Source organism: Myzus persicae, unplaced genomic scaffold (assembly GCF_001856785.1).
Source record: "Myzus persicae strain clone G006 unplaced genomic scaffold, MPER_G0061.0, whole genome shotgun sequence".
Classification (NCBI taxonomy): Eukaryota; Metazoa; Arthropoda; class Insecta; order Hemiptera; family Aphididae; genus Myzus; species Myzus persicae.
In genome coordinates, this window is record NW_019102619.1 from 919,503 (window position 1) to 939,783 (window position 20,281).

The window sequence follows — 20,281 nt, forward strand, 5'->3', positions numbered from 1 at the left end:
TAATACTATGGTAATCAAAAAAAAATATATATTACAGTTTAAGGTATTAAATATTAAGTGTATAATTTTGTTTATTTTACCTAAGTATTAAAAAATCATTTTGAGGGAAAATCATTTTGTTCCCTTAAAATTTGATCTAGTTAACGTAAAAACAATTTGAATTGAAATCTTATCTGCTAACATTAAGATTTACAATATTCTTAAATATCAGGTACAATTAGTGTTTGTTACAACTTAACCCCAAAAGAAAAAGTTTTTGTATTTTAATAAGATAAAATAATATACTTCAGGTATAATACCAATATGCATAATATAAAAATAAAATATAATTTTTATCATTAATCACAATAGAAGTATTTTGTGAAATGTTGGGGGTTATTAAACAGCCAACAATAAAACTTATTGAAATGTATAAATTAAGACTATTGAGATATTAAGCAATGATTGGTACCACACTTCCGGTTTAATTGAGGACCACATTTAATAAAAGTCTACGTCAACAAGAAATGGGAATTAACCAACCGGAAAAACTAAATACAATTAAAGTTAATCACAATTAAAATTATTTAAGCTCGAGAATAGAAGAAATAAAATCAGATAAGTAGAGATTAAGTTGGCAGGAAGATTGGAATACAAACAATTACTAATTATGACTATAATACACACTTAACAATAATATGATATATTTATTATACAATAATTATTTATTTTAAAAGAGGAATGCATTTTTCATTACTGCTGTTGCTATTCAAAAACATTTCCTTCGATACATCGGTTAGACTAGAATTTTCGCATAACTAAGATACTGGAAGCATTCAAGTGATGTCTAATTTTGATTAGAAATAAAAAGAAAGAAAAATAGGTAACAAAACAAATACTAGCAACAACAAAATTGAACTTTGGAAAATGTCTAAAAACTAGATGGGAATTCAAAATGTAAAAAAAAATAATAATAAGACAATGAATACTTAAAATTAATTGTCAGAGGTCGAAAAAATAATAATTATTTTGGTCTAAAGTTACATTTAAAGGCAATGATTGGCAAGGTAGGTCGTATTATAATTTATGCCTAATATTAAATTTATGTTGCGCGTAATCTTTTTTTTTTCAATTTTGGTATTTTAAGCAAAGTACATAACTTTCTTCGTATCAGCATGTACTGTGATAGCTCGGGCCATAGCACCTGGTGTTCGATCTTCACTACAGCCAGATTGATGTGATCCTTCACCACTGAAAAAAAAAGTTTTTTCTTACTACAAACAATTCAAAAAACATGTATTATATATGATTCTTATACAATGCACAAAAAAGTATTTTAATTCAAGGACAAATGAATGTCTAAATAAATGTCATTATACACTATGTCAGTATGCTTTTTTCACTAAATTATACTTTAAGTACTATAAGTAAAGCATAATTATTTGGATTAAACTTTTAATACTTTAAAAAAAAAACCAACACAAATTAAATAAAAATTTCATAATTGGAAACCTTTAGTCATAAAGTTAATTATTTATTAGTATTTTCTACACACAATGAAATTTTTTAAATTTTTGTATTTAGATAATTGTCAACTAATTAATATTTATACCATGACCCTATTTACACAATTCTATGATACATCAGTATTAACTTATAAGTTATAAGTTAATAACATTAATTATATTATATTATACTATATACAGTCCTATAAGAAAATTATCATTCTGCTGATCAATTTTTGTCAGTGCTAGGCATCTCCCACCAAAGTCCAAGTGTAATTCAAATGGTTCTTGACCCACCAAGCATGATGTGGAAAACGGATAATTCTCTGGTGGAATACACTGTAGTATTATAATAATCTATAACTATAAAATGAATAATAAAATATATGCAATGTTTTTGAAGAAAACCACGCGTTTACTGATTACAAATAAAAAATAAATATCCAATAGTAACACAAGCATAATGTATTACAAAATATCCATAATATTATAAAAGTGGCTGACAGGTCAGATGGTCGACACTGTTTGTGCTACACTCTATTTAGAATAAGTATGGTAACAAGAGGCGACCGGTTTTTGTCAGCAGTGGTCAGATGCTTCTCCCAATAATGCTGGAGCATGAGGAACAGAGCCTCGCCCATGAGCACAAGTCGACCATAAAATGATTTATTGTTGATGTCAAATTTAGAAGATCAATTACAATGGTAAACGGACAAATTTCTTTTTTTCTTTGGAATATACTGAATACAACTACAGGTTACACATCAATGTATACCATCAACCCAAGCTAACCGTATTTTATTTAGAAATGGGAACATGAATGGGAAAACATAATAAATCATTTTATTTGATATCCAGAGTTGAAGTTTTGAGTATTTTTAGATTTTAACTGAAAAACTACACTGATATTAAATTTTGTTAGAGGATAAATATTTGGTGAGAAATTTAAGTATTTAAAGTCATTTAATTAAGAATTATAGCAAAAATAAATAAATAATTGTACAACTAATAGGTACATTCATTGCTTCACTTAGAATCTAAAACTATTATGTAACAATTTCACAAAAACATTCTGAATCCCAGTTCAATTTGGATTGAAATAATTTTGGACCAAGTACACTCTCAAAAAAATGAATCCCAAACAACTCTACTAACATATTATAAAAAAGTAAATTCAATAATGTTACCTGTCGTGTTCTTTTTCGACCAAGTGATATCTAGCCCTAAATGCAACTAAGTGAGCATAATAGGCTGGTGCCGGTATAGACACAGAACGTGTACATCTGACATAAGTGTGACACAATTGGTATGTTAAGCATTGCAATTCATCGGACTCAAAATGGTTGTCATCCCATAGAACATGATAATGACTTGGCCGACTTGTTCCCTGTTAAAATTTTTTTCATTATAAAATACAATATATATATATATATATATATATACATACATACATAATACACACACACACACAAGTAAAAAACTACTATTAAAAATAATTACCTGAATTCCTTGATGACTACATAAGTAGAAATCAAATTCTGTAGGATGTGTTATTCCAACATCAACAGTTGTACCAGCTGGAATATTTCCAGATTTTCCTGATTGTTCCTTTTTATCAGCACAGAACAATCTAAAACAAAATTTTTTTTATTAAAAATATAAGACTTGAAATACTAAAGCAAAGCTAACCTCGTGTGATGACGTTTTTGAACGATAATAAAAGTGATTCCTGGTTTGTAATCACCTTCCAACTTTATACATGCCTCTCGAATAGCTGTAAGTTCATGTTGTAAAACCTATGTCAATAGAAAATAGTAAATAAAAACAACACACATAAAAAAATAAATAATAAGCTATGCAATATTAAAAACAAATAATAATACATTTTAAACAATGTGATTAATGATTATTTAACATCTGTTAAGAGGATGTCAGTGCACTGTTTGTTTTGGGACTGGGTGAATGAGTTCCAGAGAAAAAAGTAGTAGGTAAGTTAGTTCTAGGCTATAAACCGACCCACCCATCTGGCCATAGACACTTTCCTCCAAAAATAAGATACTGTAACATCATAACTTTGATTTTTAAGTTGTATATAAAGTAAAATAATAATATATATATATAATATGTCAAACCCACAAAAATATTATTATCTATCATTTTTGTAACGAGTGATTTTACTGTAAAATTACTTAAAAAATTTCATTTTATGTGAATGCATTTAATCATGAAGCGCGTTTGTCTGAGAGATAACAAATATTGCATTGACATCCTCTTAATTTTTATTTACCTGCATGGTTTAGTATTAAGGTTGCTTATACTTAAATAAACATACAAAAATTACAATTATTTTGAAGAACAAAAGTATGTTATTTTGCATTGAAATTTCCAACATATTTTTTGAGTATTTACTAATTAATTATTCAAGATACTAGTAGTTTTCAAACATGCAAATAAAATATAATACTAGAGCTAACTCCTTATTTAAAAAAAAAAAAATGCAAATCTAGTATCTTTTATATATATAAAACTAAACGTACATGAGGAAACTGTCCTTCGGAGACTCCATCACGGTATAATATGATTCTATGAGGTTTATAACCTCCAGTACTCTTGTAAAACATAATTAAGAGTTCCCTAAAATTAAATATGAAAGTTAATAATATGATTATACAACAGAAAGTTAATGTCCTACATACCTGACCATAGAACTAAGTTCTTGAATGATTTCTTGTCTGTGTTGTTGGACACGTACAGTAGCCGCATAACGGCTAGGATGTGCATCCATAGATCCTACAACAGCTGCAATGGATGGTTTTTTATTGTCACCAGCAGGTGGGTGAGTTACATCTGCACCCAAAAATATCACAGGTTCATTGAATACCTAGAGGATATCAATTCATTATTAATAAGAAGCCAGTGGTTTTATATAAGTTTATGTACTTTAGGTCTGATGCTTGGTACAAGAATGCTATTGATACCACCCAATTTCACATTGATTTTTAAACATAAATTGGACAATGTTTGAGGTGATGTTTTATTAACATTTTTTGCTTGAACACATTGTGTAGCCATTCCTAGAACTGTGTCTCCAACTCTTTTGACTTCAGCTAATAATAACAATTAAAAATGTTTTATTTTTGAATTTGATTCATTTAGTAACATTAAAAATTCTTAACAAAATAAAAATAATACCATATACTGGTGTTTTCCCTGGTAAGACAACAACTACCAGTTGTAATCCAGTAAATGTTGATTTTAAATAGCGGAACATAGGTTCTACTTGGTCAGGCCCTGTGGCATATTTACCTGTTAAAAAAAAAGCTCAGTCAAATAAATGTATATTTGTTGTATATTTTGTACTTACAAAAACATGGTTGACCAACTATTGGCATGCCAGCATCACTGCTTATCTTTTGGAGTTGTGTTGTAAAATTTCTATAAAATAAATATTATACAGTACAAGCAAAATTATAATGCATTTTTGAGACTCAAAATAATAATTCTAAAAATATTATTAAGTTACTTATAGTTACCTTAAAGCATCCTCGCGCACAGTTCTTTGTGGTGCAAAACAAGCTATTGCCCAATTACGAATTTCAACACCTGTAAAGAACTGTTTGCCTCTCATATCCCAAACTCCTTGATTTGGCAATGCTTGTTGTTTGGTTTGTTGGACATTTAATCCTCCCTATAATTAATATTATTTATAAGCACTGTTTAACAAAAAATTTTTAAGGGTGGATTTTATCAGAATTGTACAAAATATATACAGTAGACAAAAATCTGGATATATTTTAATACCTGATTAGGTAGAGTTCGTCCACCATATTGTAATTTTGGTGGTGGTAAAACACGACCACGCACTTCCATCATGCTGTTTGATATGGTAAGACCAAATTCTTGTACATATGAATCATTATTAAAATCAGCTCGCCGAACTAAGGAATTAATTTCTCGTTCACGATCAGGAGCACTTCTAGCAGTTGCTTTAATCATGGTTGATGTTTGCATGTCTGTTAATTTTTTAATACACCGTTGACCAGCAACTATATTACAGACCTAATAAAAGAAGTTTACAATAGTTACTACTTGCTATTGACAAATACAGTGAAAAACAGATCTACATTAAAATCCTAGGCATTTCAAACATTCTGTCAGAAGCCCTCCACCCGGACAACATAAATCACATGATAACTTTTATAACTAAGTCCAATCTTATCAATAATATTTAATATGTAACCTATATATCATGTAAATAATTTAGAGTTTAACTCTTTGTTGCCAATGGCCATAGTTAATTAGAGGCTTAATTCAAAAAAAAAAAATTAAAATTCATGTCATACTACACATGTAATTTACTGTGATTGTAAATGTACCTGTTATAATACAGAAGTCATTTAAGATATAACAATCGTTTTATCAGACACATATAGAACAAATTAAACAAGATTTAAATTAAATAAATTAGTTGTATCATTGTATGTAGAATTCAATAATGATCTTAATTGTATAGTTATTGCTAGATAATTGATATTTATAGCAATTAACTCTATGTACGTACATGTTAAACATTATACTACATTAAGTTAAAAAATGGAAAACAGATCAGTACATTTAAATTGGTAGCTGAATAATAAGTTAAAGGTCATCAAATACTGTTACAATGTATTCAAAATATATTAATCATCCAAATAAACAAACCTCCAAAGGAAGATATGTATGTTTATGTTCCTGTCCAACTTGAAGACATGGTAAATGTGGATAACGCAGTTTCATCTTGTATTTGTCTAAGAAATATTTAGCTACTGTGCATTCTACTGTCTGACCATTTTCCAATTGCAACGGAAAACTAAAAATTGTTTCAAAGAATGTATGACAACATAAATAAATTTTAAAATTAATTGCTTACGATTGCATTTGAGCTGGTCTTCTAGTAACATTACAAACTCTATACTTCCTTCGCATTGCTCCACAATGTGTAATTTCTATTTTAAGACCCTTAATTTCTTTTGTAAATTTAACTCTTTGTGAATCTGTTAATGGTTTTCGTTGTTCACCGATATCTCTAATATCTAACACTTCACACATGAATTCTATCACGGGTTGTGCTTTGTAAAAGGCTGTTGCTGACACTAAAAGAAGAAATATGTCAATGAAGATAAACAAATTTTATTTTAATAAATTACCATCAATATTAAGCATCATTTTCCATTGAGATGGACGAACTGACTGGTGAAAACCAAACCAAACTTCTCTACCACCACCTAATGGGTGGTAATATCCTTCAGGTGAAGAAAAAAATGACCGACCTACTGGTGTGTAAGTCATTGATGGAAGATGTCGCATGACTACATCTAAAGCCTACATAAAAAAATATAAATTAACACAAATAAAAAAACAATAGATCATTGTAAGTAGAATTAGATGAACTAACCAAAATAGCATCGTATGGTATTTGTCTTGTGCGGCCTTCTAATGCTTCTTCCAAAGCAAATAATGATACTTGAGCTAACCATTTAATATTAACACGGAATACTCTATCTTTACCTTCACCAGGCAATGTAACCTGAAATAAAAATAACAACATTTTAATATTATTATAATATAATTTAAAAGAAAAAACATACTTCTAATTCCATTCGATCATTTCCAATAGGCAATGGATCTCTTGTATATAAGTTGTTGCGACCATCAAACACAGGTCGAAGATTACCAAAAAGTTTACTGTATGCATGAACCATAGTTTCAATAATTTCACGATTGACTTTTCGAGGACATTTATCTGGTTGAATATTGATATCATAATGATGTACATAACCACGAGGCATAGATATTTGAAAATGATTAGCCCGAAGCACAATTGGTCGGCCTTCTCGTCCCAAATTTGGACGGCGGGGACAATTGAATACTATTAATTGAAAACAAAGAGATTTTAATGACAAACGGATCATCAATAACAAAATCATATAGAATATTAAAAACTAACAAGAAAAAAATTTAATTATTATTGAAAATTAAATTTTACCTGGTACATCAACTAGTTGTGGTTGCAATGCAGGAGCCTGAGGTTGAAGAACACCCATTGCTCCAGGTACACCAACTGGCACTGGGGCCACAACAGGTGGCGCAGGGGCTAAAACATTTGTTCAGAAAATTATCATTTAATAGATACTTAAAATATAAAATTATACTAGTTTTTGTGTACTTTATATTATAATTTATAAAAATAAATAAATTTAATCTATATTGATACCAAGATGCTAACACCAATATCAAATACTTATTCTGATGTTAGCACATCCTTACGCTGATATTATAGAAATTTAACAGTTTTCTAACTGGATAGGTACCTCTTAATATAAAAATTTTGTATAGGTAATTACAAGTTTTTTCATAACAATCTAATTTCAGCAATGCATTTGTATTTAATCGAGGAACTAAATAACGACCTAAATTAATTCTATATTGTGTATATCATTTTTTTTAAATACCTCAAGTATTGAAAAAAATTGATAATTAAATTATGATTTTCAGTCAATACCACCAATAGGTAAGTACAACTTCTATATTTTAATACATCCAAAGGTTTTCATATTAACAATATCGATGCCATAAACGTAGAATAGGGGGGGGGGGGGCAAGCGGGCTATAGCCCTCTCAGAATTTGAAGAAGAAGTTATGGCACAGCCGTCGATACCACAAGGGAAAAAAGGCAATAACCCCCTCAAATACATTTATTAAGCTTTGCCTATGACAAAGGCCAGTTATGTAGGTGCTGCACATTCCCCACTAACAATTCGTAATAATGAGAGGCCTGAAATGTGGAGTTTATACGGACTCAGCCATCAGTCATATTATGAGGGAAAGTGATTATTCTGTTTTGAGATAAAGTATAGGTAATAAGTACATATTTGTAGACTATTTAATAGCCATATTATTTTTTTTCAATTAGGTTTTTACATAATACATTTTTAGAGATCCCAGATTAAATTTTTAAAAACAAGTGTCGATATAAATCATGCCTATACCAGTAATTTATATAGATGTTAATTAAGGGGAAGTGGTGAAGGCATAGTACTTCAAAAAAAAATAATTTGTAATCCAACTCGTAATCCAACTGTACAAAAGTTTATCTTTATTTTTAAAATAGGTGCCAATGTAGCCAGTTTTTGTTTGTGCCTGGAAATTATTGTTATATTTGATATGAGGACCGGTTTCAACAATTAATATACCTACCTATTACAAAATTAAATATGTGATAATTATTTTACTAGGTACTTCTTAGTAAATATTTGGTCTAAAATTACAATATTATAATAATTTAAATATAATCTTAAATAAAAAAAAAGAATTTAAGATTTCAGATTTGCGTTTAGGACTGTGCCCCCCCCCCCCCCCCAAAAAAAAAATTAAATCCTGGATCCACCACTGGTACAAACTTGCAATACTAAATGCCGACTTTGAATACAATAAATAAATAAACAAGCATCATTATATTAACATTTTGAGAGTCTAAATCGTCAGTACTAATATTTGCCAGTGAATTTTAAGAATAGATAGTTTTTATTTTTCTGTCTAATCTCATACAAATATTTTTCTTTAAATTGTGTATTTCAATACTTATTATCTTGTATTTAATGAAAAAAAAATTAATCTAAACTGGATAGTAAAAAATAGCAAGTTGACTTATTGAAATTATAATGTGTACCTAGGCACATCAAACTTTTAACATCTTAAAATATCAAAATATTAACTCCCTATCCGCAATTATATATGTCTTAAAATCACTTCTATTCATCCCCTATACGCGAGTTCCCAACACATGGGCTGCAGATGCCGGTCAAAAGTCGAAGTCTGCAAAGGTCAGTAAATTTTAATGGCACCAACATAGAGATTTTTTAATGATTTTATTTCGGATTTTATACACGTCCATATTTCCTTTAGTCTTATTTAGGTAGGTGTGTTTATATAGTATATTTGTAGATTAATTGTTAGGTACCTAAGTGGCCTCCAAGTTCTTTTCACATAATTGGTGGTCCACATTTCTAAAAAGGTTGGGAACCGCTGCCCTACCCTGATCCTTGTCTATGAGGAAATATCTGACATCAACATCCTACTTCGAGATAAAGAAAAATCCTAAGGCCTATTATAAGGCCATCTTTAAATTTCAAAAATCATGGAAAATTGCGTGAATAGATATTACATAACAAGAACACATTTATTCAACAATTAGAATCTACATATAAAGTAGATCTATGAAAAATAGAATCATAATAATAATAATCTAGCTTATAAAATAAAACTAGAATATTATCATCAAACATTTTGTTGGGAAGATTAGAAGTGGTTGTCTTCCGAATAATCATGCAACATAGGAATTTAGACGCATTTTATTTCTAATATAGTGATTGATCTAGTGAAACGAAAAGAATTTGGAAAACAGATTTGAATTTGTCATTGATGAAATTTTTTCTCAAATTTTTGATTTCAATTTCTTTTAAAATATGTTGGTATGACAATTTTTTAATTTTTAATTTTCTAATAGGTACAACTTTTTTAGGAATTAGGGAAATAAAATTTTAAAAAAAAGTCATTCTCAAGTAGGTACTTGAGAAAAAATTAGAATTTTTTTCAGTATTCTTATACTTTACTTGATCAATTGATAATGGAACGTGTTAAAACAAATGCATACATGTGTAAGACAGACAGAAAATCACCACTTATAATCCCCTTAACCATAGTATATGTAGGTAATAAGGGTAAATATATATAATTGTATTACAATTAAAAATGTGGTAAAGTGACTAATAATTTTTCTTAAAGCTCGGGGTATTAATATCCATTCTAAAAGAATAATTTCAATAAAATTTCAAGTTGAAAAAGTGTCACCAGTCTGACAAGAGTATCTGCCCCCTAAACAGAAAATGTAGTTCAATTTTTGTTTTTCATCGATTATTATCAGTGGTTAGTTAAGTCTTAACATTCCATCATCATACAAGGCTGGTGTGGCTGGAGAGGGTGGGGAACAGAGCTTCTAATGTTTTACGCAGAATTGAGGGAAACGAAACTACGTCGAGGGGCTAAGGATAGTGAGCATCGATGGCAGCCGGAAAGATAGTGGATCTTCAAAATGATTAATTTATGACCGCAAACAATTTTTTTTTTTAATTCCAAAAATTCCTTACAATTTAGGGGCGGGAACATTGGACATCGGAACGGGTATTCGAAATCGGAGACGGCAAAACACCCCCGACACCACAGTAGTCTCGTTAAAGCGATATTATTCTGGGAATGGAGGTCATTGCCTCTATAGCTCTGTTGATCAATCTGCACACAAAGCTATATGAAGTGTGATCGTGCGTGTGCGTGTGTGTGTGTGTGTGTGTGTGTGCGTGCGTTTGTGTGTGCGCGCGCGCCGCGCGTTGTGCCTTGTACTCACGTTGGCCGACGGGATACATAGCTTGTTCCGGTTATGACAGCGGCGGCGAGCTTACACGCTTAAGCGTTCGTAACAGACATCGTTGGCGGCGAGGATCAACTGAACGAGGGCATTATTATACAAAATAAATTTTGAAAAACAGAAAATCGTAAAGAGTTGATAATACACTAGGCTATTAAAAAGCTGACGCTGAAAGAATGATTACGAAAGCGGGAGAAAAAAAATAAATTAAAAAAACCGCGACGGACCGCGCTACGAAATGCACGTAGACGACCCAAGCCCGACGACCAGTGTTGCCCAACTGGATATCGTTTCGCAGTTGAGCAGTTCGCTGCTACGGCTCGATCGTCATCAACTCGGAAGAATTGAAATATAATGGCCGACGCTCGGGTGGTCACCACTACCGCGGTATGTGGGCGCGACAGAAACCATAACCTCAATCCCTAGGCGGTCCGTATTCTCATAATCGTGATACGTGACGTCACGCAGACGATGAGTGTCAGTGCTACCGCTGAAAGCGCTGCGGTAGAGAGAAGAGATTAAAGTATAGACTCTAGAGACGTAGAGTGCGGGCTGTGCAGCCGCTCCCGCAGGGATTTTATCGATTATCGTTCCCAAAAAAAGAACACGTACGGCTGCTATACTCATCGTAGGCCATAGCAACTATGTCTTTGCCATTTTCCGGCTCGAAATCAAAGTCGGCGGGCTTGGTGAGTGCGATAAGGAAACAGACGTTATTGTTGAACCTCAAGCCCGTGAAAAAAGTGTCGGTCAAGTTCGATCCTTTTAGCCAAAATGCTGCCACGGCCAGGTAAATCGTTTTCAACGCTCTGCTGTTGTAATGTACAAAACGTCATAACACTGAATCGCCATGTTTGAATGACGTTTTCCGTCTCGGCGAATATTATAATGTATTAAACTAATATTGGCTGTACGTGTACGTTCGGGTTATGTCTCGATTCGGCAGTACGATAAAAAATTTGTTTGTTATATTATTATAATATGACGAGACTTAGTTTAAGACATAAGTTAATCTAAATTCAATTTTAAAAATCTTCAATTTGTTATAAATTAGCTGTGATCCAAATAATTACTAAAATTCTAACAGTATTTTATTCAATTTTCATATTGTGCAATACATAAACCAGTCTTATAATATACCTAGTTAAATTTTAAAAAATCAGTATACCAGTATATTACCTATTATGTTCATAAAAGTTAATAGTTAATTGTGTTATATACCAACAGAATAACCTTCATGATTTCAAACATTATAGATAACACAATTTTGCAATTTAGTTGTATTTTAAGGGTGGTACTTTAAGAAATAGGCAATGTATATAGAAAAGAAAAATCAGTAGTTATTAAAAGAATTCTACTAAAGTTGCTAGTACTTACATCCATTGAAATGCCCGTTAATGTTTTCATAAGCTGGTTTGAAGTTAATCTGTTCCTGAGGTACAACAAAATTAGCGTTTACCTCCATGATTTAATTAAAAGTTATTCCTAAAACAAAACAAAAATAATAATATAAATTCAATTTATAAAATATTACATTTCTGTGTACATAATGATAAAATTTATTTTTATTTTTCAGAAATTTCATGTACTATTTATTATCACCCAAAGTAATCAAAACAAATCCTCTCTGTTTGGTAAGAAACGAAGTTGTCAACGATAGAAGTGAATCAACAGTTGATGTTTCTTTAGGTAAAATATTTTATTTGATATAATACAATGTACATAATTGAAGTATGTTGATTCAATTTTTTAATTTTAGTGAATGGTGAATCAGTGTTATTTAAATGCCAAAATTTGACTGTCTTGGAAATATTTCAGCAGTTCAACAAACATATAACTCCCTTAGCACCTAAAGAAGAAGTGACTGAAGTTCTTGTGACAAAGACTGATAAGAAAAAAGGAGGAAAACGGTAAAAATGGCCAAAAAAGAACATTATACAACAACAATTATCAATGGATTCTATAATCAATTGCCAGCTTTTTCAGATGTTTTTGATGAAGAATCGTGGTATTTATTTGTTATATGTTTTGTGGCATTCACATTAATAGTTGTTTATATTTTATCAAAGTTCATAAAATTACAACCTGTAGATTGGTGATAAATAATATTCTTAGAATTAGTTATTTAAATCAAATTATTTCATTATGTAAAAATCTTGTAATTTATAATATTTTTAAATAAAGAATGAATGAATTTTAAAACTAAATATTATAAGTAATTTTTTTGTTCAACTTAATATAGAATTGCTTTTTAAATGTATTCATTTAAATTTATAAACTTGAACCCTGACCAAAATGCTTATTTACTAATCAAAAACCTTAAATTATTAACAATTTTTGTATACATTTGTGCAATCTTATTTGTAAATTTCAAAATCTCAAAAATTGTTACTAGCATTTACAAATTATGTAAAATGTATTTACAATACTTTAAACAACTTATATTAGTGAAATTTGATACTTTATGAAAATCTTACAAGACTACTATATACAACAAACAATTTCATAATTTAATACTCATATATTTTACTATTGATTTCAATATTTATAAATTAATAAAATATAAATTCTCATTACGTAATTTTTTAACATTTAATTATTTTTATATGCATAGCTGAAGTTTGCTATATTATTTTATAAATTAGGATAGCAATCATTACGTTCTTAATTGACACTTTGTAATCTTGTGAAAAAAATTTATTTTCTAATATTATATTATTTGTTTATTACAATAACATTTGTAGTATATCATACTATATGGACCCTTAACTTAAAGTTTATTGAAATAAAATTAAATACTTGTATCAACATAATTGTAAGAGTATGTAAATTAATATTTAAGATTTAAATCACAATTTCAAGCATTAGCATTTGAGCAAAAGTCGTCAAGTTATTACTTTTTAGAACATTTGTTTTGACTTGCGAATGAATTTGTTAAAATAGTTGTGTTTATAGTATTCCAGTTGGTTAGAAAATTGCAACAAACAAAATTGTAGTTTTCTGACAACTTCTTAACAATGTTATTCAAATACCTATTACAGAAGTAAATTTGTTTTACATCCTATTAACATTAACTTCTTATGAATTAATTGGTGTGTGAAAAAAAAATGATAAATTTTAGACCTCATGGGCCTTTTAAAACAGTTTAGTTAAGTATAAACTTTGGTAAAAACTCAGGAACACTCTTACATTTTTGGTGAGTATAGTCTCCCTTCAACATTTTTCTATCTTTAACCACTGTTTATTATTGTATAGTTTTTGCCTTAGTATTTAAAATATAATGCTTTTATATCTTGAGCCAAAGTGAGAATTTAAATAAAAATAGATAATACCTCGTATGATCATGACTAAAGATTACAGAATATTTGTGAAATTAATATAAATTGAATACAAATCAAAATAACTAGCACCGTAGTATGTTATTCAATTTGTACATTCAAAATGTTTCTTCAAAAAATATGTTGGTTTACAATATTGTATTAACTATAAGTCAATTTGATTTACTTTATCAACGAACATGTTTGAAAAAAGGTTCAATGCCAAATGAAAAAGATATTTTAATTAGTGGGATGAAAAATTCATTAATTAGAGTGCTGGTAGTAAAACTGACCTAGAACTTAAAAAATAAACACTAAAATGATGGGTACATACATTTTGAATCTATACAAATTTCATGTAAAATGCAAGACTCAATAGTACTAGGTCATTTATTGGGTGATCGAGGAACTAGATGATTTTAAAATGAATACTGTAAGCCTCCAGAGTCTCTAGGTAAAGTGCCGTATTATGGAATATTCTTTTCGAGGTACCTACATATTTTAATTATCACCGTGCACTCCTTGTATGATAATATTATGACCATGTTGGTTGGTATTATTGTGTTAATGATGATTGGCCAATCGGATTCAAATATTTTCACTAGCTTTAAGTGGATAATTGAGGAAATTAATGTTCACCATGAAAAAAAATTGTATAAGTACCTATACTTTAATTGATAAATCGATCATAATAAAAAATAAAATCATTTGTCGTACGTGGGCTATTGGAATTAGATCATCGAATTGCACTGTAAAAAATAGAAATACCTTCTGTTTTCGGTAAATTACGCTCACAATTTTATACGCAGAGCGGTTTGTCGCTCTAAAAATGGCCAATATTAGACGTTTTCATGATTATTTTCACTTTGGAGTTTTGGACTGGGGTATTCAATAAGTACGTATAATACACAACAAGTAACAACTGTTCTATGATATTCGTATAACTCAGGTGAACAAATAACAAGAACGACGACGTCGACGAATGACGATAAATAGTTTATGTAACACTTGTCGGAAATTACATCGCCACATCGGAACGGCGGCGCGTTGCACACTGACTACTGAACAGTGAGCGAGGAACCGGAGGAACTGGCCGCATCATTGCCAACACCGAAATTATTATCGTAGGACGATATTTTTTTTTTATACCATCGTCGATGACGAGCAGCTTCAACGCATGGCATAATACTACTACTACTAATAATAATAATATGTTACATGGTATTTCAGCCGGATGGCTGTTCCGACGTCTAAGGTTGTGTTAAAAAAGCAGACACTGAAGACGGGATGCGAAAACAAACCCGTATTACCCATCAAATTAGACAGCGACGGACCGTTCAATGCTGCTTTCTTTCCAGTTTTACTCACAATGAGACACTAACAGTCTACAAATACCATTGAACTTAATCGTTGTGTTTACATTGCGATCATTGAAAATACGATTCTCGGACGAAACGCGACTAGAAAATTATCATGATAATAATAATGCTCAAAAATCCACTCGCCTACGCCGCGTTACGTTCGTGACAAAGACACAGTCAAGACTGCCTAAGTGCCTTCAGTCGTCTATCAACATCTGATCCTTCAACCGGGGGTGTTGTTTTCAACGGGGTTAGGTACTCTGTCTCTGACTCACTCTCTCTCTCACTCTCTTATTATTCCCTCCTACCTACCTTTTTCTCCTCTTTCGATGGTACACCGGGCGCCGTGCAGCTGAACAAGAACGTAGAGGCGCAACTACCTCTACGCACGCACACCGGACGGCGGCGACACTGGTCTACTGAACCGAAGTCTCAAGGTCAAGGTCTCGCGTGCGCAACGTTTTCGTCGGCGGCGTACGATATAATATTGTTATTGTTATGATTTTTTTCATCCGTCCAGTCGGTCCCATTGTGGCGTTACATTTGACAAGTGACAGTGGACGTTGTATTTTATCATTATTATTATTATCGTTACGTATAAAGGTATACCTAGTTTGATACACGGCGCACAGAACGCTTATTAATGTACACCTACAACTGAACAAAAAAAGAACGCGATGATCGGACCGTCGAAACGGATTCACTCGACGCGAACACGATCGAACGGACCACGAACACAAACAACCCGCTGGTACTGTTCGACGGCTACTGCAACGAGTACAACGGGCAACGGCGCGGAGGCTTCGACGACGACGACGACGACGACAATAATAATAATAATAATAATAATAACAACAACAACAACACGCGCGCGCCCGCGCAGCACTGTCTGTGCATGTATCCACCGCCACCGCGTCAGGCCGACGTAGTTGCACCGCCACCGTCTCCACCGCCGCCAGCAGCAGCATCGCTCCTCCAGTCCTCCGCAGTCACCGCTGCCGCGCTAACGGCGACGCCGCCACCGCTTTTCGCGCAACCATCCCTTGGAATGACCGTCAAAAGAACGGCGGCGAGGCCGTCGGGTGGGGATGATAATCGATAAGCGACCGCGCGTACCACTCTGACGGTCTTTGTCAGGGTCGGCCGCCGAAGCCTCGAGGGGACGACGTGTTATGACGCGCAGAGGGTTGGCTGGCGGCGGCTGAAATGAAATGTATAATGATATGATATAGATTTACTGAGGAAAAAATCCTTCGGTTGGATTGGTTTAAAAAACGTTAATCGAATTCTATCGCGCAAAACAGTATCGGGTTTCGGGTAATTTTTTTTGTCTTTTGGGAAGCCAAATTGTCTGCGAATTGCTCGGATACCTGCCGGCATCTGCAGCTGTGGCGGCGGCGTCGAGAATGCGTGTGGTAGGCAGTAGGCGCACGTCGAACCGTACAGGCCTCCTAAACGACGCGTTCACACAAGCACGCTCGCCTGCAGTCTTCAAGTGGCTTATTAACTATTTTAATACAATTTTCAAAGAGGACAATGCTTATTTTAAAATGTTACTTATTTAATTTACATTTTTAATACCAATTATTGATTTATAGTATAACAGCAACACTCCAGGTCCCATTGTAAGGACAAATTTAAATGTTTCACTTGTAATAAATTTAAAGGAGTTATGCTGTGTATTTATATGCAGTGCACGAAAGTGCTAAATTAAAACTCGTGTGTTATAGGGACTTGATCGGTGTCGGTTGGGGGGTGCAAACGCCTCTTCCCCCTCAAATACTCCACCGACGACGTTGTTATTGCCGTCGCGGTGCGGGAGACACGTCTCTGTTGCAGGTCTGACGTCATCCCGCCAAACGGTCGAAGCTAAGGAAAGGCAAGATAAGGCGAACACGGTGTATGCATCTTGCACCTACATTAAACTATGAACGGAGCCTTTGAAAAAGAGTTGTATTTTCTGCTGTACACGATTATACATGGTTGCTAAACATTCGTTTCTTTTTCTCACTCCACTTATTGTTACTGGATACCAATAACATCGATAATATTTATATACGTACCTGCCTACGTAATGGTCTTATATTTACACTTAATCGATAATGTAGTATAATAAAATAATAATTAGGTAGGTATTGACGTTGTCGTCGCCACTCGCCAGTTTGCCACTTATCGCGTTGGCCTCTACGACCGGTACTATTAGTATTTACATGTGCATATTATTATTTAATGCGTGTACTCTGATAATAATTGCCATACAATACCGCGGCTTGTCTACTATTCAGTTATAATTTATCACTACTCGATTTTTGTTCTCAATCATCGAATCGATCCCGTATATAAATTATATTTATTTATTTAAATATTGAATGACAAACGGCAATTGAGAAAATTACATAAAAAAAAAGTATCACAATCTGTGTGAAATGTCGAGTCGCGGACTGTCTACTGGCCTATACGTATTATATACTACTGCAAACAATTACCACTGAAGCCCCTTTGCTTATGTGCATATTAATGTCCCTCATTTTATAAATAGAAAAATCATAATTTTATTATTTATCAGTTGGTTTTTAGGAGCATTCATTTTTAGAACTCTACAACCAATTCACCATAATCTACTAAAAACTTGCAATCTGCACACAATGAATACGTATTTCCCTTCATAATTGAAAATATAAATCGTCATTATTACGAATTCATAATAGTTGTTGGTTAATAATATTAAAATAATTAAAATTATATCTTATTATTCCAGGTTAAGGATACCACTCCCACATGTCTACCTTTTTTTTCTGTAATCCACATAATTTATTACCTTGAGTATTATAGTTAAGTGTATTTAGTTAAGCCCATTTTTGGTGAAAACTAATAAATAACCGAATTAAAGTGAATAGTTATTATTTGTTAATTATGGCTTTCACTGAGGCCCTTTGTAAGTCAATTGCTGGTGGGACCCACAGCATCCAACTAAAGTACAACACAGTATCCATCATAGAACTATAAGTTATAACTTATAAGGCTATAAGTTAATGCACATTATAATTAGCACTATAAAGCATCCAATACAGTTCATGACTCAGGAATGGATGCAGTATTGAGTTCTCCAACAAAATGTTTAAATATTTTAGTATACCAATACTTTTTTCGAATTTGGACATAATATATTAGGATTGTAGTATTTAGGATTTGTTTTTCAAAATTACAGTAGATTTTTACTCAATGTATTGATAGCTGAATGCTGATGCATGATAATGAATATGTAATAATTATATACTTATATGTTTAATAGACAATAGTTGAGTATAAGGTGATTAATATGATAAGTAACCACGAACGATAAGATACCAGAAGATTAAACATACTTCTAAACGACAAAAAAACAGTGTTATGAATGAAAAATATTTTCATTTATTGAGTTATATTAAGATGAATAAAATGTGTTTGTTTTCAATGTTCAATTTACTTTGTCAATTAAATTAAAATTATAGAAATCTCCTTTGGTGACAGTTTAGTCCTTGTACATGTTTCATGTTATTAATATTTTTAATGTATAATTAGAATGTGGGACTGTGATGTAGTTCAAATCCATATTGATTATACATACACCCAACCTAGTCTAACTACAGTATTCTGTATTTTGTCAATAAAAACATAAAATAACTGTTCGACCTAGTCCGTCATAACGCATAACACGTCCGTGATTACCTGTTGACTTGACATGTACCGAAAAGCGAGTACATATTACTCTCAGCCCCACCAACAATTATTCGAGCAAATTTTTTGTTGCAAATATTTAGTACCTATTTTTTTTTAATTTGATAGCCCCTGTCCTGGAGATCCCCTACTCAGAATTTGTTTGACATCGGTTCGGCTAGTGAATACCTCTTTACATCGAAAATAACATCCTCTTCGCGAATATTTTGTAGGTACGTATTTTCAATTTTTATTGAATTTATTCACTCGTTGTTAATATAATATTAAACTTGATATGTTAATTTTAATTTATTCATTTGTGTGTTAATAATATATACTTGATACCTAAAATTCACATCTAGCACTTGGCTCTGACATCCCTTGTTAGCACGTGGGTAAACTAGTGGCGTAATTCTAGTCGAACTGGGGGCTTCAATCTCAGTTTTAATGAAAGGGCCCTAATTTAAGATTTTCTTAGTTTTCATGTTTATATTTGCAACCCAAAATTGGGCTTGATAAATTTTCGATCAACAGGATTCTAACATAATTCATGGTATAAAATAATTAAATGTAAATCGTTTCAAATTAAAAAATTATATAGGTAGTAACTACTTATAGGTCTAGTGTTTAGTTTTAATTTTAAATTAACATACCTATCATATACCTATACACATTGTATATAATAATATTAATTTTTAATTATTTTTTAGTACGTGTTACAGTATTATATCTGAACATATAATTTACATTTTAAAGATTTTTTATTGAAATAATGTTTTGACTTGTCCCTATACATATTATGTAAAAAAAAGTATCTAGTGTGTTCAATGCCTAATGGTATATTATATTTAAGAACGTACAGAATGCATAATATGTGACCGACCAACGATATATTTCCAAGCCCCAACTAATTACTAGGTACCAGGAACCAGGGCTTGAAACCGATTTTAAATACCGATTTTG

The 20,281-nt window shown here is 31.7% G+C and overlaps 2 protein-coding genes across 2 annotated transcripts; one reads left to right on the forward strand and one right to left on the reverse strand.

Moving 5' to 3' along the window:
• Positions 1 to 1,121: 1,121 nt before the first annotated feature.
• Positions 1,122 to 16,458, reverse strand: LOC111032713 (protein argonaute-2). The gene is made up of 19 exons (XM_022313155.1): positions 15,935 to 16,458; positions 12,322 to 12,429; positions 7,510 to 7,617; positions 7,112 to 7,392; positions 6,919 to 7,050; positions 6,671 to 6,845; positions 6,394 to 6,616; positions 6,186 to 6,333; positions 5,286 to 5,543; positions 5,018 to 5,172; positions 4,849 to 4,919; positions 4,677 to 4,790; positions 4,425 to 4,591; positions 4,181 to 4,365; positions 4,022 to 4,118; positions 3,174 to 3,280; positions 2,985 to 3,114; positions 2,672 to 2,871; positions 1,122 to 1,230 (listed from the first exon to the last, which is right to left on the reverse strand). The coding sequence occupies exons 2-19, from the start codon at positions 12,407 to 12,409 to the stop codon at positions 1,122 to 1,124; spliced, it is 2,748 nt and encodes a 915-aa protein (XP_022168847.1). The 5' UTR covers positions 12,410 to 12,429; positions 15,935 to 16,458.
• On the forward strand, positions 11,463 to 13,034 carry LOC111032715 (39S ribosomal protein L53, mitochondrial). The gene is made up of 3 exons (XM_022313156.1): positions 11,463 to 11,734; positions 12,521 to 12,633; positions 12,704 to 13,034. Exons 1-3 carry the CDS (start codon positions 11,589 to 11,591, stop codon positions 12,856 to 12,858), a joined length of 414 nt encoding a protein of 137 aa, XP_022168848.1. The 5' UTR covers positions 11,463 to 11,588; the 3' UTR covers positions 12,859 to 13,034.
• Positions 16,459 to 20,281: the final 3,823 nt, after the last annotated feature.

Coding starts and splice junctions, on each gene's coding strand:
- LOC111032715 (XM_022313156.1), top strand. CDS start 11,589: ATGTCTTTGCCATTTTCCGGCTCGAAATCAAAGTCGGCGGGCTTGGTG. Junction 11,735..12,520: donor CAAAATGCTGCCACGGCCAG/GTAAATCGTTTT, acceptor TTTATTTTTCAG/AAATTTCATGTACTATTTAT. Junction 12,634..12,703: donor AACAGTTGATGTTTCTTTAG/GTAAAATATTTT, acceptor TTTTAATTTTAG/TGAATGGTGAATCAGTGTTA.
- LOC111032713 (XM_022313155.1), bottom strand. CDS start 12,409: ATGGAGGTAAACGCTAATTTTGTTGTACCTCAGGAACAGATTAACTTC. Junction 7,051..7,111: donor ATGATCGAATGGAATTAGAA/GTATGTTTTTTC, acceptor TTTTTATTTCAG/GTTACATTGCCTGGTGAAGG. Junction 4,791..4,848: donor AGTTGGTCAACCATGTTTTT/GTAAGTACAAAA, acceptor TTTTTTTAACAG/GTAAATATGCCACAGGGCCT.